Source organism: Pelophylax lessonae (genome assembly GCF_965119305.1).
Source record: "Pelophylax lessonae genome assembly, chromosome: 4".
Classification (NCBI taxonomy): Eukaryota; Metazoa; Chordata; class Amphibia; order Anura; family Ranidae; genus Pelophylax; species Pelophylax lessonae.
This window is the reverse complement of record NC_138771.1, coordinates 14,831,388-14,852,302: the sequence shown is the minus strand read 5'-3', so window position 1 is coordinate 14,852,302 and position 20,915 is coordinate 14,831,388. Positions and strand designations below refer to the sequence as shown.

The 20,915-nt window shown below is 43.7% G+C and overlaps 1 protein-coding gene across 2 annotated transcripts in view; it reads right to left on the bottom strand.

Annotated features, from left to right (window-relative positions):
* The window catches only part of ITGA11 (integrin subunit alpha 11), a 315,267-nt gene that overhangs the window by 173,968 nt on the left and 120,384 nt on the right, over nt 1–20,915 (bottom strand). Inside the window, exons 3-5 of one of the 2 annotated variants that reach the window (XM_082253001.1) lie at nt 7,657–7,766; nt 4,483–4,574; nt 4,042–4,156 (exon numbers count right to left, since the gene is read on the bottom strand). In XM_082253001.1, the coding sequence (XP_082109127.1) occupies nt 4,042–4,156; nt 4,483–4,574; nt 7,657–7,766 (317 nt within the window). Of the gene's footprint in view, nt 1–4,041; nt 4,157–4,482; nt 4,628–7,656; nt 7,767–20,915 lie in introns of those variants that run through there. The other variant, XM_082253002.1, reaches the window with a different exon arrangement.

The following is a 20,915-nucleotide window of genomic DNA, read 5'->3' as shown; positions in this document are numbered from 1 at the left end:
AAAAAAAAAACACCAAAAATTACAAAAATCTTTCCCTTTGTTAGTAAACGCGATAACTTTTGCGCAAACCAATCAAAATACGCTTTTTGCGATTTTTTTTTTAACCAAACATATGTAGCGAAAAACAAAAATGGCCTAAAATGTTAAAAAATTTTGATGTGACATTTTTTTGGGGGAATTTCATATAAAAAAATGTGAAAAATATTGTTATTTTTGCAAAATTGACGCTCTTTTTTTGTTTATAGCGCATGATCAAAAAATCGCACAGGTGATCAAATACCACCAAAAGAAAGCTCTGTTTGTGGGAAAAAAAGGACGTCAAATTTGTTTAGGTACAGCGTCGCACGACCGCGCAATTGTCCGTTAAAGTCACGCAGTAAAAAATCGCAAAAAAACCCTGGTCAGGAAGGGGGTAAAATCTTCCGGGGCTTAAGTGGTTAATCATAGTGGCCATGTGTCTACGATTCGGATCTATGATTAAGCCCCCAAAAGGGCGAAACGTGTCGGATGAGTTCTCTCAAGGTGGAGAACAGGAGCTGAAGCCATATTTTACCCATCTCATTCATATTTTCAAATTCATATTCATATTCATATTCAAACAAGGAGTCGGTGTCTGTGTGCAGACGGTCGCCATTTTGTTGAAGTCTACTACAATTATAGCTTGACATTTATTTGTTCCATACTGCAGTTAGCTTTAGACTGTGCAATTCATTTCGGTCTGAATGTAACCACATTTTCGGATAAAATAGTAATGAATTTCCTTGAAATTTGTTTTATTTGTTTTGTAACGAGTCCCAAATTTTCAGAACGATTCGAATTCAGATCGGTCTAAAAATGATCGACCGATACAAATTCTGTGTGAAGAATAGCAGGTTGTTAGGAAGTGGGCCGGGAAGCTGGCCGCATCCTTAACAACTGATGATTCATCAGCTGTCAGTGGGCTTCCTCGCTGACAGCTGAAATGTAAACAAAAAAATGCCGGCAATAAAAAATGTATTAAAAAAACAGCATGGGCTTCCCCCCCCCCCCCCCCATCCAATACCAGGCCCTTTGGGTCTGGTATGAATTCTAAGGGATACCCCATGGCAACATTTATTTAAAAAAAAATGGGGCCCCCCGAAATCCATACCAGACCCTTATTTGAGCATGCACGTGCACGCCCCCCCCTAAAACCAGACCACATACCCTTAACATAGGGGGTGCTTTGGTGCAGGAGGGGCTCTGCCCCCCTCCCCCTCCCCCCACTCCAAAGAACCTTTTCCAAAGAGGCCTCTTCTCCACAACCCTGGGCTGTGGTTGTGGGTGGGGGGCTTATTGGAATCTGGATGCCCCCTTTAACAAGGCCCCCACACCCCCCCCCCCCCGAAAGAAAAAAAAAGGTGTAAAAAGTGAGTAAAGACAGTACATCAGTTTTTTGACAATACCTTTATTAAAAAACAAAACACAATGTCCACCGGCGTAGATCTATCGTTAATCACGCCGCCCACCGCACTGCCGGACTCAAAACAAAAACCCTCTGATCTCATCGAAGGCTTTCCGCTGACTGTCTGCTCCTGCTTCGAAGGGCCTGGTATGGATGGGAAGGGAGAGAATTCCACGCTGTTTTTTTCTAACTTTTCTATTGCCGGCATTCATTTGTTTGCATTTCAGCTGGGGAAGCCCGCTGACAGCTGATGACTCATCAGTTATAAAGGACGGCCAGCTATTCTTCTCACAGAATTTGAATCGGTTGATACATTTTTTGACTGATCCGAACTTAAATCGCTCCGAAAATTTTGAATTCATTAGAAAATTATTAACTGACTGAAATGAAGCAAAACTAAATGCATTCCGAATTGAATCAACGAAACCAAATTAGTAAGATAGCAAATCTATCCAAAATGAAACGCATTTTTCTGTTCTGCACATGTCTAGCTAGGTAATAACTCCATCTCCCATTCTGAAGCAATGTTTGATCAAAGTAAGTGACATAAAAAACATTTCCTGCATGTCCCAGGGGCCACCAATCAAATTTAAACCTGAATGGACATAAGCATTTAAAAAAATGTTTTAATAATATTTCATTACTGTACATTTTTAATTTATCTATGGACGTGGAGAAACAATATAAGCACTGTGCTTTCTGTCTATTAGGGCGGCATAGCAGGGCTGTGACGGTGGCGGGTATCAGACCCCTGGCCTTCTCATCCACCTCGTGACCAAAGACCAAGCAATCTCACACCCTGCCATCACTTGCGTAACAATGCCACTCTCAGCTGCACCCAGCACACAGATTGTCCAGCTTGCAGGATCACAATCTAGATGCCAGCAGACTGAGAGTGATTGTCACCGGGTTAATTAAACGATTAACTCTTTCTCTGCCACCACCGCTACGTTTGAATGAGCCCAGCGGACGCTCGTGATTTTACAAATATCAATTATGACTTTAGAATAACCGTCTGTAACACACACTGTCACCTCCGACAAGAATGTTTCAGATAGGTTAGCCTAAACAGTAGCGCGCTTTCAGGAGGCAGGTTCTTTTGGGTCAGTTTGCGTTTAAGAGCTTAGAGACAAAGTTAACACTTTTCAAAATAAGGTTTAATTATAAGAAAGGTTAAAATTGGTGTGAATAAAAATATTTACAGAAAAATGGGTCACAAAGAAATAGAGACACAATACAGCAATTTAGAAATATGAATATAAAGAGTGAAAATACTTGCATTAAAGCGGTCCTGGTATTACCTTAGTTTCAGAAGCTGAACAGGTATGATTGGTTCCCCTTGGGCGATGTTATGGCTTCGATGGTAGGATGAGAACTGAGCTCTCTATCAGTTCCTGTCCTTTTCTCTGACCCTCCAGGGGGGTCACCAGAAGTACTTAGCCAATAGCCTCTGAGTCTATAAACTGCTAAGGGACCTCCCGGTTTCACAGATTAATAAAAGCACTCATATCTTGAGTAGGAAACGGTTACATGCTTGAAACTGATATTTTATGGTCCGGTTTTGAATGTCCTATCTTTAGACACTAAACATGGGTTATCTCGCAATAACCTCTGACCTGTAAGGCATCTGATCGCTAGCTTGTCTCCCCTAGGCATGAGGGTGTTCATGTTTGATATTAATTTGATCGATATTTTATGTGGCACCCAAATATCTACTTTCTAGATACATATCTTGCTTGAGTAGAAAGTTAGGAAGTTTTGTGGCTAACTGCGTCATTTTTGAATGACCTAGGAGCCATATGCTGTGTTCAGATTACCAATTAACTCTAGAGCACGAGGAGACGGAATGTCTGCTTGTGTATATTAAAGGTGTTAAAGGTGTGAAAAGTGTCAGCTACGCAGGAACCTGCATTCAGTGACACTAATTGAGGTGGGGTCGGGGCGAATGAGTGCCTTTTGGTTCCACTGATTAGCGAAAGGTGGGGGCTACTTCTGCTCAAGGAGCCTGGGCCACTAAACAAAATGGATGCCGAGGACAAGATGGTGTCCTCACGCACAATACCATTACAAGGGCTCCTGTTAGAAATCATGGAGCCCTGTCCAGCCTACCTTGTAGGGCTCCCCCAAACCCCGAATATCAATATTAAGACAATATTTTCACCAAAAATACACTAAAATCATTATTAGCGGACACAAAGTTAAAAGAGAACCTGTGTGAATTAGACCTTTTTAAATTTTGTTTTACATTATTTTTTTAAATGTGGGGTTGATTTATTAAAGGCAAATCGACTTTTTTACTTTGCAAAGGAATTTGAACTTTGTGAGGGGATTTGCCCCAGAGTTTAGTGAATGGGGGTAGGTTCTGCTGACTTCCATCATCCAATCAACTGCAAGCCAAAATACTGTTTTTTTTTTTTTCCTTGCTCGTGATTGAGGATTCTTTGCAAAGTAATTGATAAATTTCCTTGCAAAATGCAACTCGTCTTTCAAATCGAGCAGCCTAATTGCCTTTAGTAAATCAACCCCGGTATCTCAATATGTGAACTCACAGAACATACAACCATCATTTCCATTTAATTCAAAGTATATCCTGAATTGCATGCATACGATTGCCTTACTTTGCAGTGCAGGGGCCACAATTCTAGAGAATCGGAAGTTGGCGTTGACCCTGGAGCACATCCCAGTTGTATAATAGGAGCTTCCACACTCATGAGACCACAATGGACTGCAAGCCTAAAACATGGCAAGACTGTTACCAAACATGTAGAAAATACCATCTAAGCTACAGTAAATATTAATTAATAATAATTAGCAGGCAAGTTAACATTGCAGAAAAAAGCCCAGGCAGGATGCGCTCAAGGTTAAGCCAAGACAAAACAATTTGCAGAAACAGCCTTGAATATGGGTCATACGACATGCTGCAAAGATAATGGGGGGGCTGAGGGACAGTATCTGCCCCAATTGTGGGCTGCAGATGCTGTAAGCATAGAAAGATTCAGGCAGGGGATATAGGAGAATGAGGCCATATAGAGCGGGCTCAGGATATAGAATATTCTTACCACAAAGCTATTATCTTTAGGATTTGTGACTAAGCTCATTCCCAAGCGCATGTTATCCTTTCGTTCCGACACGTTGGACAGCGTCACCCTGCCTGAGAGACCTCCAGTTACCAGAGTAACAGACCTCTGAGACCTCCTTAGAGACCTGAGAAACCTCTGAGTTACCACAGAGACCTTAGACAACTATACTGCCACATAGACCTAAGCATTGATACATGTAGGGCTTGCCAATCACATCTAGGCAAGCATTGCACTTCTACTAGCATCATTGATTATAGGTGGCCCAGAGGAGCCAAGTAGTCTCTGTCTATGTAGCCAATGTTGGAAATGTACAACCTGTAGATCAGGTCTATTGTTTGTAGAGTCCACAGGCTATTGGATAATAATTAATTCTGTTGGGTAGTATTGGGAACTTTATCTATTGAGGCATCACAGAAGATTGGTGAAATAGCAATGACATCTATGGAGAGATAGGCAAACTGATAATTTGCTCTAATGGCCTCAGTCATGGGACTATGAGTGAATACGTCTAAGTTTTATCTTTGGGTACCACCAAAGATTTTATCACAAAGAAGAATGGGAAGAGCATTTTTGGAGCTTATTGAGTTACCACAGAGACCTTCGACAACTATACTGCCACATAGACCTAAGCATTGATACATGTAGGGCTCGCCAATCACATCTAGGCAAGCATTGCACTTCTACTAGCATCATTAAATATAGGTGGCCCAGAGGTGCCAAGTAGTCTCTGTCTATGTAGCCAATGTTGGAAATGTACAACCTGTAGATCAGGTCTATTGTTTGTAGAGTTCACAGGCTATTGGATACAGAATTAATTCTGTTGGGTAGTATTGGGACTTTTATCTATTTTAGATTGGTGAAATAGCAATTATATCTATGGAGAGATAGGGAAACTGATTATTTGCATAATGGCCTCAGTCATGGGAATCTGAGATGTCTAAACTTTATCTTTGGGTACCACCAAAGATTTTATTACAAAGAAGAATGGGAAGAACATTTTTGGAGCTTATTGGATGCCATTCTCATAATCTAATGTATAAAGTCAAGCCACTGCAGTTTTTCCCAAAAGACTTACTGACAATTTTACCTACATGTAAAGCTAACTAATCATCAGGCAATACACACGTTAAAGAAGAATTCCACGTATGGATACTTTTACATAGTTATATCCGTCCAGGTTGGACCAATGCAATCATGTATATACCGAACCTGTGGGATCCCTGTAGAAATTGGAAGTCACTGTCGTTGGCACCACTACTATCCCACAACTACAGTACTCTCCACTAGCTTTTGTGTCCCTACTGCATTGTGAACACCTGTTCCGCATGGGCACTATTCAAAGAACGCTTTGCATTTTCTTAGTAAATGTAAAGCCACCTTAGACAAGGTGGAGAGTGTGATGTGGCCTCTGCACCTCATTCAATCAGAGAACACTGCACTCATTGAGAAATTGGTAACGGTGCCTACTACAGTGATTACCACTTGCCAATTGTTCATGGAATAATTTCAGGCAGCCCTCAAAGTTTCCACTCGCCTGCTTGCTTTTGGCCATTGGGGGGGAGGGGTACGGCAGACGCCGTGTCTCCTCTTACCGATCAGCTGGAAACTGTGGGGAAGTGAGAGGGGAGGAAGAGGAGAGCCAGCTGGATCACACTCAGCGGGGATCTCTCGCTGTGACATAGCTTGGATATGTAAATGCCGGCCGCTGTCAAACAAAGTCCTGCCTCCTGGACCGACTCCTATGATAGACAACATACTGGTCCAATGCCAGGAATTTGAAGTAATGTGATGTCTATCATAGGAGCCGATCCAGGAGGTGGAACTTTTTTTGACAGCGGCCGGCGTTTCAGATCCAAGCTGTGTCACAGCGGGTGATCCCGCTCTGTGTGATTCAGCCGACTCTCCTTCCGATGATCCCCACGCAGTGATAGGCTTCATTGATGGCCACTGATGAGCACTAATAGGCTGCATTGATGAGCACTGATAGGCTCCATTTATGGGCACTGATGAGGCTGCATTGATGGGCACTGATGAGGCTGCATTGATGGGGCTGCATTGATGGGCAATGATGAGGCTGCATTGATGGGTAATGATGAGGCTGCACTGATCAGCACTGATGAGGCTGCATTTATGGCACTGATGAGGCTGCACTGATGGGTACTGATAGGCTGTATTGATGGGCACTGATATGCTGTGCTGATGGGCACCGATAAGCATGCAATTATATGCACTGATAGGCTGCAATCATAGGCACTGATAGGCTGTAATGATGGGCACTGACAAACTGCATTGATGGGCACTGATGAGGCTGCACTGATTGGCTCTGATGAGGCTCCATTGATGGGCACTGTTAAGCTGCACTGATAAGGCTGAACTGATATGCTGCACTGTTGTGCACTGATACGCTGCATTGATGGGCACTAATAAAGATGTTGGTAATATTTATTTTTGTAACTTAATTCTGCATAAAACATTTAACAATGTCAGCGTGTTTTGGGGTGAAATTAGCAGCTTTTCACGGGACGCAGAAGAAAGTGGAGATCACTGGAGTAGCAGTGTAGTAGTGCTTTCTACTATAGCGATTTCCAGCTTCTAGAGGGACTTCACAGGTATGGTATCTACATGGTTACACTGGCCCAAGCTGGACCAATGTATAGTTGAGAACTAATCCAAACTGGACCAATATAACTATGTAAAAATATCCATACCTGGAATTCATCTTTACGTTTGTAAAACAATAAATCTTAATGTTTCTCAGAAATCTATTTCTGCTCCCAGCTTGCATATGGGGGTAAGTATTATGACGCATAATGTGGTTTTAAATCTTTCTGACACAACGTTTCATGTGCTGTAGGGTGACTTATAATTAAACTCCAACAATAGTTAGATATTTATCTATCACGGGTAACTCATGTTTTTGAAGGTTGATTGTTTGGACCTTTACGTTTATCAACATAATAGTTACTTTTATTTACAGTAACTTGTGCAATCTGAACATATATCACACAAAGCATATACACAATATATTGCTTGTCTAAGTTCTATAGTAAATGGACAGCTGGAGTACGATTGATATATTGTGGGCTTGTAGAATAAACCTAGAGCATATAAATAGTATATAAGCTTCCAGTGAAGACAAGGACCGTCACCTACCAATTCCAAGCTTGGTACAGTCATTTGTTGTGTCGTTGGTGATGGAACATCTATATATGTCACCTGTCTTCTGTGCTCCATTCTGATCGAAGGGGGCTCCAACCACCAACCTGTAAAAAAGGACATCAAATAGGATTACAAAGAGAAACATAGTACGCCCTTTCAGGAGGTCTTCTCATTGCATGCGTTCCATTAATGTGGTCATCATGCCATGAAGAAATGTTCAATGTTAGTGTGATTGAGGTTTTGTAAAGATTTCATTCTGTGTTACATATGAAGGACACAAGTTTATCATATAACTATAAGACTTTGAGGAAACATTTTAGATCCATTTGACTAATTCCAAGTTGGCATAGTTACTGAGCATCTGGATCTTACAGATTTGGAAATAAGTGTTCATAGCCAATTAAGATACCATCCATCTTGCCAACTATCCTCTGTATTCTATTACTGTTTCCTACTTTAGAAAGCAGTGGAGGAGATGATTGTTGGTCCAGTGCAGTAGTCTCCAAATTTCAGCCCTTTGTTTGCCTTTATCTGGCCCTTGGGGCACTACTTTCATCCATTGACACCAATGATGAGGCACAATCCCCCCTACTGACACCAATGAAGGGACAGAATTCCTCCTAATGACACCAAGAAATGGTGCACAATTCCTCCCAATGGCACCAGCACTAGGACCCAATGACACCAATGATGGGGCACAATTCTTCCCAATGACACCAACGATAGGGCACAACTCCTTCCACTGACACCAACTATGGGGAGCTATTCCTCCCACTAACACCAAAGATGGGGCATTGCTTATTCCACAGATATTGAACCCCCCCCCCCCAACCTTAAATCTGAGGGACAGTAAGTTTTCTGGCCCTTTGTTTAGAAATTTTGGAGACCCCTGGTCCAGTGGAAGGACTGTGATTTGCCGATAAGTGGTTTACACCAGTGGTCCTCAACCCTGGCCTACAGGGCCCACTAACAGGCCAGATTTTAGGTATTACCTTGGGGAGATGCAGACTAGAGTACTGCAATCACTGAGCAGCAAATGATATCACCTGGGATGTATTTCAGTTATCTTGAAAATCTGGCCTGTTAGTGGGCCCTGTAGGCCAGGGTTGAGGACCACTGGTTTACACCATAGCCAGGGTGATATTTGTATTTTTAAAGAGGAAGTAAACCCTCCTCTGCAAGTTGTACCTATAGGTAAGCCTTATGGCTTACCTATAGGTACTGTAAATATCTCCTAAACATGTACCGTTTAGGAGATATTTACCTTACATGCAGCCAGTGACGTCACTGGCGCATGCGCTCTGAAGGAACGGCCGCTCGTGCCGTTCCTTCAGAGACCCGTGTCGTGACCGTCGGCTCCCGCGGGCGTGTGCGGGAGTGACGTCACCGTGGCTCCGGCCAATCAGATGGCCGGATGCCGCGATCCCGGAAGACGGGCGACTGGACATGTCGCCCGTCATAGAGGTAAGCGGGCGGCGCGGCGGGGGCTCATTCTAAGGTAAGTATTTCATAATGAGCTAGTATGCGATGCATACTAGCTCATTATGTCTTTCTATTTCAGGGTGAAAAAAAAAACCTCTTTAAAATTTCTCAGTGTTTTTGGATGGGGGTGGTGAACGGACTATATCAGGTATCTTTATCCATGGATCCTAAACACTGTCTACTTTGTATATTAGATGAATTGGAGTGGGAGATTTACACTAAGGAGGCTATCGTGAGATCCTTGTTCTTGGCACGCAAGCTTATAATGATATATTGGAAATCTGAAAGTCCTCCTACCATAAAGGAGTGGATCACGGCAGTGGGCAATACCATACGAATGGAAAAGCTTGTCTACCAACACAGGGGATGCTACAGAAAGTATGATAGGCTATGGGCTTCCTGGTTGAGTGTCTCTGGATTAGCACCATCTGACTTGGTCATGGACCGGCTGCTAGGTCTGAATGCCGGATAATCAGGGCTTTTTTTCAGCTGGAACTTGGTGGAGCTCAATTCCACCACCTCTGGCTCAGGCCCTCGGTTCCCTGCTCAGCACATTCACTTGTAAACACAGAAGTCCGGCTTCTGTGTTTACAAGTAATAGCTTGTCTCCCAGTGGCTCCCATTGAGTGCAGGATGGGGGCAAGGGATATGCAGGTGCCTAGGGTAAATTGCGGATGCTGACACCCCAGCTGGATGGTCTCCCTGGAAGTGAGAGAGGCAGAGCCACCTACAGTGTGCGGGGAGGTACTAGAGCCGGCTGGGTGCTTTAGCTTAATACAGAAACACAAGTAAGACATGTGGAGAATGGTGGAGCTTTTAAAGGGGGAGATGGGGCAGTGGAGGAGGGTTTGTATGCAGAGGTCAAAGCTGAAGAGGGGTGAAAGTAAGATGCAGGTGTGGATGAAGGCTGAAGTCTGCGCTCTGTGCGTATCGCACCGCCGAACTCTGTACGCAATGCACTCCTGGTATTTAATGCCCCTTCAAGACCCTTCCACTGTTTGTGAAATTTGACCAGACCCACTATTTGATGTGGTTTATAGGGTGTGGAGGGGGGCCTTGGTTGAGTTCCTGCACCTATTTTCTGAGAAAAAAAAGCCCTGCGATTCTCTATTATTGCTGATGCATACATATAATAGTTCCAGGATTGGGGCTCTGGTTACCACTTTATCCGCTTGCCGACCGCTGCACGATTATTTACTGCGGCAGTCTGGCTCTCCTGGGCAAACCGACGTAGGGCTACGTCGCTCGCTCAGGAGCCTCTAGGGGGCGAGCGCGCGCCGCCAGAGGCGCGCTCCCCCCCTCGCTCGTTCCCTGACATCCCCGCGCGAGTGACCGGCGGCTCCGATTTCTGCCGGGCACTCGCGATCTCCCGCTGTAGAGGCAGAAAGGCAGGCGGCTGATGTAAACAAAGCCGTCTGTCATTCTCTCTGATCTAACTGCAGAGATCATACGATCCTGCTATGTAGGATCGTATGTCTCTGTGGTTACATCACTAGCCACGCCCCACCCTCACAGTTAGAAACACACCCCTAGGGATACATTTAACCCACTGATCACTAATAAAGTTTACCCCTTCCCTGCCAGTGTCATTATTACAGTAACAGTGCATATTTATAGCACTGATTACTGTAGTAATGTTACTGGTACTCCCAAAAGTGTCAAAAATGTCAGTCAAGGGTCCGATCTGTCCGCCGCAATGTCGCAGTCCCGCAAAAAAAAAAAATCGCAGATCGCCGCCATTACTAGTTAAAAATAAAAATAAAAATGACATAAATCTTTCCCTTAGTTAGTAAATGCAATAACTTTTGCACAAACCAATGAAAATACGCTTATTGCGATTTTTTTTTACCAAAAATATGTAGCAGAAAACATTACATTTTTTTTGTTGGGGAATTTCATATAAAAAAATTTTGAAAAATATTGTTATGTTTTCAAAATTGTCACTCTTTTTTTGCCTATAGCGCAAAAAGTAAAAATCGCACAAGTGATCAAATACCACCAAAAGAAAGCTCTGTTTGTGGGGAAAAAATCTATTTCATTTGGGTACAGCGTCGCACGACCGCGCAATTGTCCGTTAAAGTAACTCAGTGCCGAATCACAAAATATGGCCTGGTCAGGAATGAGGTAAAATCTTCCGGTCTTAAAGCGGTTAAAAATACGCTCATTGATGATTTTTTTGTCAAAGACATGTAGCTAAATACATTTTGGCCTAAATATATGACAACAATTGAATATATCGGATATTTTTTAACTGTCAAAGTAGAAAATGTCAATTTTTTTCGCAAAATCTTTGCTCTTTTTTTATTAATATTGCAAAAAATAAAAATCGCACAGGTGATCAAATACCACCAAAAGGAAGCTCTGTTTCTGGGAAAAAAAGGACGTAAATTTCGTTTGGGTACGGCGTTGCATGACCGCGCAATTGTCAGTTAAAGTTGCGCAGTGCCAAGTTGCAAAAAGTGGCCTGAACGTAAAGCAGGAAAATCCTCCGGTCCTAAAGTGGTTAATGCAAAGATCTCACATGTACGTGCATACAAACTGTAATATGATGCTGCTGAAGTTGTGTCTGTATGTATATTTTATACAAATCCAACCAACTGGTTATGTTGTACTCTCAATGTATAATTATTTTTCTGGATTAATAAAAAAAAAAAAAAAATCTCAGTATTTAAGCTTTTAATTCTGACAAGGATTTGGCTAAGCACTGGACACAATTCCTACAGCAACCCACTACAATGCCCTACAAAGCCGCCATACTGCAGTAGTCGCATATCTAACTGAGTGATGCTGAGAAGCAACTGATATAGTCCTATGAGCAGGGCTTTTTTTCTCAGAGAATAGGTGCAGGAACTCCACCTTTTAAGTTACTTTGTGTCTCCGCCCCCTACCCACCTCCGAGCACTGACCCTTGGTTCCACCCCTTCCAACCTCCGAGCGCTAACACTTGGTTCCACCCCTTCCAACCTACGAGCACTAACCCTTGGTTCCACCCCTTCCAACCTACGAGCACTGACCCTTGGTTCCACCCCTTCCAACCTCCGAGCGCTAACCCTTGGTTCCACCCCTTCCAACCTCCGAGCACTAACCCTTGGTTCCACCCCTTCCAACCTACGAGCACTAACCCTTGGTTCCACCCCTTCCAACCTACGAGCACTAACCCTTGGTTCCACCCCTTCCAACCTCCGAGCGCTAACCCTTGGTTCCACCCCTTCCAACCTCCGAGCACTAACCCTTGGTTCCACCCCTTCCAACCTACGAGCCCTAACCCTTGGTTCCACTCCTTCCAACCTACGAGCACTAACCCTTGGTTCCACCCCTTCCAACCTCCGAGCACTAACCCTTGGTTCCACCCCTTCCAACCTCCGAGCACTAACCCTTGGTTCCACCCCTTCCAACCTACGAGCACTAACCCTTGGTTCCACTCCTTCCAACCTACGAGCACTAACCCTTGGTTCCACCCCTTCCAACCTCCAAGCACTAACCCTTGGTTCCACCCCTTCCAACCTACGAGCACTGACCCTTGGTTCCACTCCCTACCCAGCTTCCAGTACAGCCACTTTTAGAGACTATAGAGCCAAGTATAATTTTGTATTGGAATGCATGGAATTAGGTTATGATAACAAGAAAAGCAATAAAATAGATCCAGCAGCAATAGACGCCCCCCCCAGCAGCAATAGACCCCCCATAAACAGCAAAAGATCTCCCAGCAGCAAGCATCAATAGACTCTCTAGCAGCCAGCAACAGTAGACCCCTCCCTAAACAGTAGATTCCTTTTAGCAATAATTAACCCTCAGTATTAAAAGATCCTCCACCAGCAACAATAGATTGCCAGGCAAAAATAGATCCCCTCCAGCAACAATAGATCTCCCAGCAGCCAGCATCAGTAGATCCTCCAGCACCCATTGGAGGTGCCGGAACTGCGTTCCCCCGGGTTCCCGCTGAAAAAAAGCCCTGCCTATGAGAATATATAAAAGAAAAAATACCAAAGCAGCTTTAGTAGCGAAATAACACTGTTTCCCAGATGACTGGGCTGCTTCCAAAAGGCTTAATAGACTCGCGTCCAGCCAAAGTTTTTGGCATATTTGTGCGTCACTAATCTAAGCTGGATATGTCACGTCACATAAATTTATGGAATATGGAATGTAATCAAAGCAAAATTAAATATAAAATGAGGGAGTGAAATATATCACGATGAACTAAATAAACATTGTTTAATGTGTCCCTTGGCTTACAAAATATTCATAGGGACTGATTTACTAAAATGAGAAGAAGCATGGAAAAGTGCACCTGTGATCACTTCAAACATCTGGCCAAGTGAAGAAGAAGCCCATTTCTGTTGGGTAAGATTGGGTGTTTGAAGGTAGGTTCACTTCAGATAAAATGAACCTACTTTGGCCGTAGTATCCAAATTAATGTTTAAGGGCCATAAATAATAGTACTGCTTAACCGCTTGCCGACCGCCGCACGACTATTTACTGCGGCGGTCAGCCCCGTACAGGCAAAGTGACGTAGGACTACCTCACTAGCCTGTGAGCCTCTAAGGGGCGAGCGGAGGCTCGCTCCCGCCCCCGCTCGTTCCCTAACAAGTCCGCGCGTGTGACCGGCGGACCCGATGTCCGCCGGTCACACGCGATCATCCGGTGCAGAGGGAGAAAGGCAGGCGGCTAATGTAAACAAAGCCGCCTGTCATTCTCCCTGGTGTAACTGCAGAGATCATACAATCCTGCTATGTAGGATCCTATATCGCTGTAGTTACACGAAAAGCCACGCCCCTTTACAGTTAGAAACACGCCCCTAGGGACACATTTAACCCCTGCATCTCCAATAAAGTTAACCCCTTCCCTGCCAGTGCCATTTTTACAGTAACAGTGCATATGTATAGCACTGATTACTGTAGTAATGTCACTGGTACCCCCAAAAGTGTCAAAAAAGTCAGTCAAGGGTCCGATCTGTCCGCCACAATGTCGCAGTCCCGTAAAAAAAAATCGCAGATCGCCGCCATTACTCGTTAAAAAAAAAAAACACCAAAAATGACAGAAATCTTTCCCTTAGTTAGTAAACGCAATAACTTTTGCGCAAACCAATCAGAATACGCTTATTGCGATTTTTTTTACCAAACATATGTAGCAGAAAACAAATTGGCCAAAAATGTTAAAAAAAATTTATTTTTACTTTTTTTTGGGGGGGGGGGGGGGGGGAATTTCATATAAAAAAATTTTAAAAATATTGTTATTTTTTCAAAATTGTCGCTCTTTTTTTGTTTATAACGCAAAAAGTAAAAATCGCAGAGGTGATCAAATACCACCAAAAGAAAGCTCTGATTGTGGGGAAAAAAGGACATCAATTTCATTTGGGTACAGCGTCGCACGACCGCGCAATTGTCCGTCACGCAGTGCCGAATCGCAAAATAAGCCCTGGTCAGGAAGGGGGTAAAAATCTTCCGGGGCTTAAGAAATAGAGAGGACTTTGAGATAACAGGACCCAAGTATGTGAGGTTGGCCCTACTCCATTACACAATTCCAGGCCACTTTACATAGCAACAGAAGCTGGCTACATATTTGATTCTGGCTGTGAAGCAAATGAAAGTCAAAGCTTAGAAGAAGCCCCACGGTCCTCTTCCAATAAGTCAAAGGCCGCATGAACTCAATGTTGGGTATGAGAAACTCTCTAGCATCCTTGACATACAGCCTAAATTTCTCAAAATATGGGAACCATGGCTTGCTTATGCTTTACCACCTTTGAACTCTTCCAGCCTGAGTTACCTATAGTCCATTTACCTGGCCCTCTGGTGGGGGGATGCATCCTTTAGTATCCCTTTTTTTACATTACCCTCCTCTTTGTATTGTCTTGGCCTCCCTACCCTGACCTCCGACCTTGATCCTATTATGGCCTTTCCTGGTCTCTTCCCCCTGCCAGTTTTCCTATCTACTCTTCACCCCATATCTTTTCCTATCTGGACTTATCTGCCCACCAGGGGTCATACCTACAGGGTTTGCAATTGCGACCCGACCCATGCGCCAGGGGGCCTGTGTGGCTCCCCTGTACACCTGGATAGGAGGAGCAGTGCCATATAGAGAAACCAATGCCCTCCATTCTCCTCCTGCAGCCGATTCTCATCCCTTTCCTCCATTCAGGCATTCAGCGGCTGCAGGAGGAGAATGGAGGGGATTGCTTCCTCTGTATGCCACCGCCCTTCCTATCCAGGTCATGCTGCCCCAGTGCCCCCCTGTGTGCTCTCCGGGCTGTTCTGTCAGTTATGAACACAGGGATCCTCTTATTTAGAAACACAGGTCTCTGAGTTCATTCAACAAGCCCCCCCCCCACAGTTAGAAAGCACCCCCTAGGGACACATTTAATTCTTTGTTCGCCCCTGAGTTAACCCCTTTCCTGCCAGTGTCATAATTACAGTAACAGTGCATATTTTTAGCACTGATTACTGTAGTAATGTCACTGGTCCCCCCAAAAGTGTCAAAAATGTCAGTTAGGGGCCCGATCTGTACGCCGCAATGTCGCAGTCCCGCTAAAAATCGCAGATCGCCACCATTACTAGTAAAACAAAAAAAAAATAAAAATAAAAAATGACATAAATCTTTCCCCTAGTTTGTAGACGCGATAACTTTAGCGCAAACCAATCAATATAAACTTATTGGGATTTTTTTTTTTTTTTTACCAAAACTACTGTATGTAGCAGAATAAATATTTGGCCTAAAATGATGAAAAAATTAGATTTGTAATTTAAAATAAAATAAAAATCGCGCAGGTGATCAAATACCACCAAAAGAAAGCTCTGTTTGTTGGAACAAAAAAGCACATCAGTTTTATTTGGGTACAGCGTCGCACGACCGCGCAATTGTCAGTTAAATTAACGCAGTGCCGAATCGCAAAAAATGGCCTGGTCATTAAGGGGGAAATGTGGAGAGCTTCCTTATGATCTATGAATAAACTGTACATCCATCCCTCTATGTATTATGATTGCCAAATACCTATTGGAGAGCCTCCCAGGAGTATTGAAGCTGCTTAGTGCTATCTAGAAGCAGATATATCAGAGGCTGGAGCTTACAAATCATCATTTTTATGTTCTGCACTAAAACACATAATGGCTGGAAATTGTTTTTTTTTTGCAATGTAAGAATTTCCTGCCTTGTATCCAAGTAATAATTCTGTCATTTACAGAGATTCTATAAATTAATTTGCTAATATACAGTTTCAGCTAACAGATAAAAAAAAGAAAGGTGCTTCTATGACAAGGGTATCATTCAGTTATTAATTTACAGTGCCTTGCGAAAGTATTCGGCCCCCTTGAACTTTTCGACCTTTTGCCACATTTCAGGCTTCAAACATAAAGATATAAAACTGTAATTTTTTTGTGAAGAACCAACAACAAGTGGGACACAATCATGAAGTGGAATGAAATTTATTGGATATTTCAAACTTTTTTAACAAATAAAAAACTGAAAAATTGGGCGTGCAAAATTATTCAGCCCCCTTAAGTTAATACTTTGTAGCGCCACCTTTTGCAGCGATTACAGCTGTAAGTCGCTTGGGGTATGTCTCTATCAGTTTTGCACATCGAGAGACTGAAATTTTTGCCCATTCCTCCTTGCAAAACAGCTCGAGCTCAGTGAGGTTGGATGGAGAGCGTTTGTGAACAGCAGTTTTCAGTTCTTTCCACAGATTCTCGATTGGATTCAGGTCTGGACTTTGACTTGGCCATTCTAACACCTGGATATGTTTATTTGTGAACCATTCCATTGTAGATTTTGCTTTATGTTTTGGATCATTGTCTTGTTGGAAGACAAATCTCCGTCCCAGTCTCAGGTCTTTTGCAGACTCCATCAGGTTTTCTTCCAGAATGGTCCTGTATTTGGCTCCATCCATCTTCCCATCAATTTTAACCATCTTCCCTGTCCCTGCTGAAGAAAAGCAGGCCCAAACCATGACGCTGCCACCACCATGTTTGACAGTGGGGATGGTGTGTTCAGGGTGATGAGCTGTGTTGCTTTTACGCCAAACATAACGTTTTGCATTGTTGCCAAAAAGTTTGATTTTGGTTCCATCTGACCAGAGCACCTTCTTCCACATGTTTGGTGTCTCCCAGGTGGCTTGTAGCAAACATACACTCCTCAACCCTGAAGTCTGTACATAGTGCACCCCTGAACTCTGCAATCTGTATGTAGCCCACTTGTGAACTCTACACTCTGTACACTGCATACTTCTAAATATCTAAGTAGATGCATAGTCTTACAGATACAACAGCCTACAATGAAACTGAGTATGACACCCCTGTTCTATGTGGACAGCTTTAACCCGGATGCCTGCATACTTAGATGTGCCTGTTTTAATCATCAGCCATGGGAGTTGTTAATGTTGAACCTTCATTAAATGTAAGCTTTTTGCTACACTTAGAGGCGCCTCTCTTCTCTTTTATACTCTGGAGCTCCTGCTGGATTTTGCTTCTAATCCCCTTGTGGAGGCGCCATTTGTGGATGGACATTTTATGGTTACACAACCTATCACATTGCTATAATCTTTTTATATGGACTATAAACTGAAGGATTTATGAATAAATGGTTGTGGAACGAATCATCTGAGTTTCCATTATTTCTTATGGGGAAATTCACTTTGATATACGAGTGCTTTGGATTACAAGCAGTGTAGGCCGGTCCATAAGGGGCGCAGGGGCGCCGCCCCTCTAATCCATGCAGGGCACCAGACGCATGGACACCAATGTTTTTTTTTTTTTTGAAGCACATGAATAGAGTCTGAGGCTCTAATTGGCTTCAAAAAAGGGTTGGCTCGGGGCGCAGAGCCCACCCAGTTGTGTAACAATAGCAAATTAATATTTGCTATTGTCTTCCTGATTCTCCTCCCGGCCTATCAGAAAGCAGGTCCTGAGACACGACTGGCCAGAGAGTCTTAAGACTCCCGGCCAATCAGGACCCACTTTCTGCTCGGCTGGGAGGAGAAGCCGGTCTGTTCCTCCGGCTCTTCCCTTGGCTGGAGCGAGGTGCAGCAGCCCTACCCCTCCGCATCTCCTAAGGTAAGACCGTCTTCCCGTTCCTCACCCGCGCGCGGGGCGGGTGTGGTGGCTGCGATGGTGCGAGTGAGGGGGGGAGGTTTGTTTGCGCCCCCCCAAATATTGAGCACCACTTGCCACTGATTACAAGCATGTTTCTGGAACGAATTAAGGTTTTACTGTAAGTATATGGAGCTAAGGGGGTCATGACTTAACCAAACCCATTTCTTTTCCCTTCATAGGTAAAATAAGTTTGTTTTAAGAAGGAAATCAAAACTAACACATTGCTATTGAACAAGGATGATGATTCTTTACCGCCAACCTACACTCAGAGTTAGAACCAGTAAATAGAACCAGAGTGACTTTCCAGTTTAAAATACAAAAGCAAAGAAATTCCCAGCTTTACTTACCGACCAGCCTGCTAACCAACCGAATTATCCTGTCTAACAGCATGCAATTATAAAAACAAGGGTTTACTTTGCACACATTTGCAAATACATGTGTAAGCTGCAGAGCCCCGTATTATCAGAAGTCCTAGCTCTATATTTTGAGAGCATCCATAGTAGAAACGCATGCATTATAATGGAGAGGCAGAGAGCAGGTGAGCCTGGAGGGAGCCCACCAAAGGGCTGGCCCTACTATGGGTCCCATTGGACCCAGGCAGAACTTTGAGAGGGGCAGAAAATTGACGGCCAAGATTTTTTTTCCAGCAGTTTTGCGTGTCATCATTATGCAGCGCCTTACGGGCGGCATTTCCTTATCTCATACTGCCGCATATAGTGCAAACTGATGAATACGAGGAGGCGGAGCATCTCCTCCTGGGAACAAACCTCACATGACTGTGGTGTGCGCAATGACGTCAGACAAACAAAATAAAACTGGAGTTTGTGGTTTAGAATTGAACATAATGATATGTCATACGATTTTGCATATAGACAAGGAGCTGTTACATGTAAATCTGACTTCCTGATAAATTTAATATTAGTTTTAATTATCATGATATAAAATAATCGATGTGTAGGGCCTTTTGGTGGGTGCGATTTATTTTTTAACCACTTAAGCCCCGGAAGATTTTACCCCCTTCCTGACCAGGCCCTATTTTGCGATTCGGCACTGTGTGACTTTAACAGACAATTGCGCGGCCTTTCGACGCTGTACCCAAAGTAAATCGACGTCCTTTTTTTCCCACAAACAGAGCTTTCTTTTCGTGGTATTTGATCACCTGTGCGATTTTTACTTTATTCGCTATAAACAAAAAAAGAGCCTTAATTTTGAAAAAATAACAATATTTTTCACATTTTTTTATATGAAATTCCCCAAAAAAATGTAAAAATCAAAATTTTTTAACAGTTTTGGCCAATTTGTTTTCTGCTACATATGTTTGGTAAAAAAAAATTGCAATGAGCAAAAAGTTATTGTGTTTACTAATTACGGGAAAGATTTATGTCATTTTTGGTGTTTTTTTTAAAATTAGTAATGGCGGCGATCTGCGATTTTTTTTTGCGGGACTGCGACATTGCGGCGGACAGATCGGACCCTTGACTGACATTTTTGACACTTTTGGGGTTACCAGTGACATTACTACAATAATCAGTGCTATACATATGCACTGTTACTGTAAAAATGACACTGGCAGGGAAGGGGTTTACTTTATTGGTGATGCAGGGGTTAAGTGTGTCCCTAGGGGCGTGCTTCTAACTGTAAAGGGGTGTGGCTAGTGATGTAAGAACAGAGACATACGATCCTACATAGCAGGATCATATGATCTCTGTTCTTACATCAGGGAGAATGACAGGCGGCTTTGTTTACATCAGCTGCCTGCCTTTCTCCCTCTCCACGGGGAGATCGCGAGTGACCGGCGGACATCGGGTCCGCCAGTCACACGCGCAGACTTCTTAGGGCAGGGGTCATCAAACTATGGCCCTCCAGCTGTTCAGGAACTACAATTCCCATCATGCCTAGTCATGTCTGTGAATGTCAGAGTTATACAATGCCTCATGGTATCTGTAGTTCCGCAACAGCTGGAGGGCCGTAGTTTGAGGATCCCTGTTAGGGAATGAGCGGGGGCGGGAGCGTGCCTCCGGCGGCACGTGCTCGCCCCCTACAGGCTCACAGGCTAGCGACCTAGTCCTACGTCACTTTGCCTGTACAGGGCTGACCGCCACAGTAAATAGTCGTGCGGCGGTCGGCAAGCGGTTCATTTTTTTTTTGGGGGGGGGGCAGCATTTCCTTCTCGGACCCAGGCAGCACAATGTCTTGGGCCACCCCTGAGCCCACCCATCCTTAAAGGCACAGGGGGGCACTGGACACATAGCACCATGGCAGCATAGGTGTCCAGTGCATCCCCTCACTAATACTTCAACAGTACAAACAAATGGCCACTGCTTTCACCTATAACTGGCCTTCACAGCAAGGAGCACATGGAAGGGCAACGCATGACAAAACCAAAGAAATTCCCAGCTCAACTTACCAACCAGTCTGCAACCGACTGAATTATCCTGTCTAACAGTATGCAAAAAAACAGGGGTTTCATTTTCACACATTTGCCAATACATGCCTAAGCTGAGTCAAGGCACCCCATTATTTTCTCTAGTCCTAACTCTAAATTTTAAGAGCCTCCATAGTGGAAGCACATTCATTATAACGGACTAAACCCCTGTTTTTAACACATACTGTTGGACACGATAATTCGGCTGGTTGCAGACTGGTCAGTAGGTTGAGCTGGGAATTTTCTTTGGTTTTGTTTGACCTGCA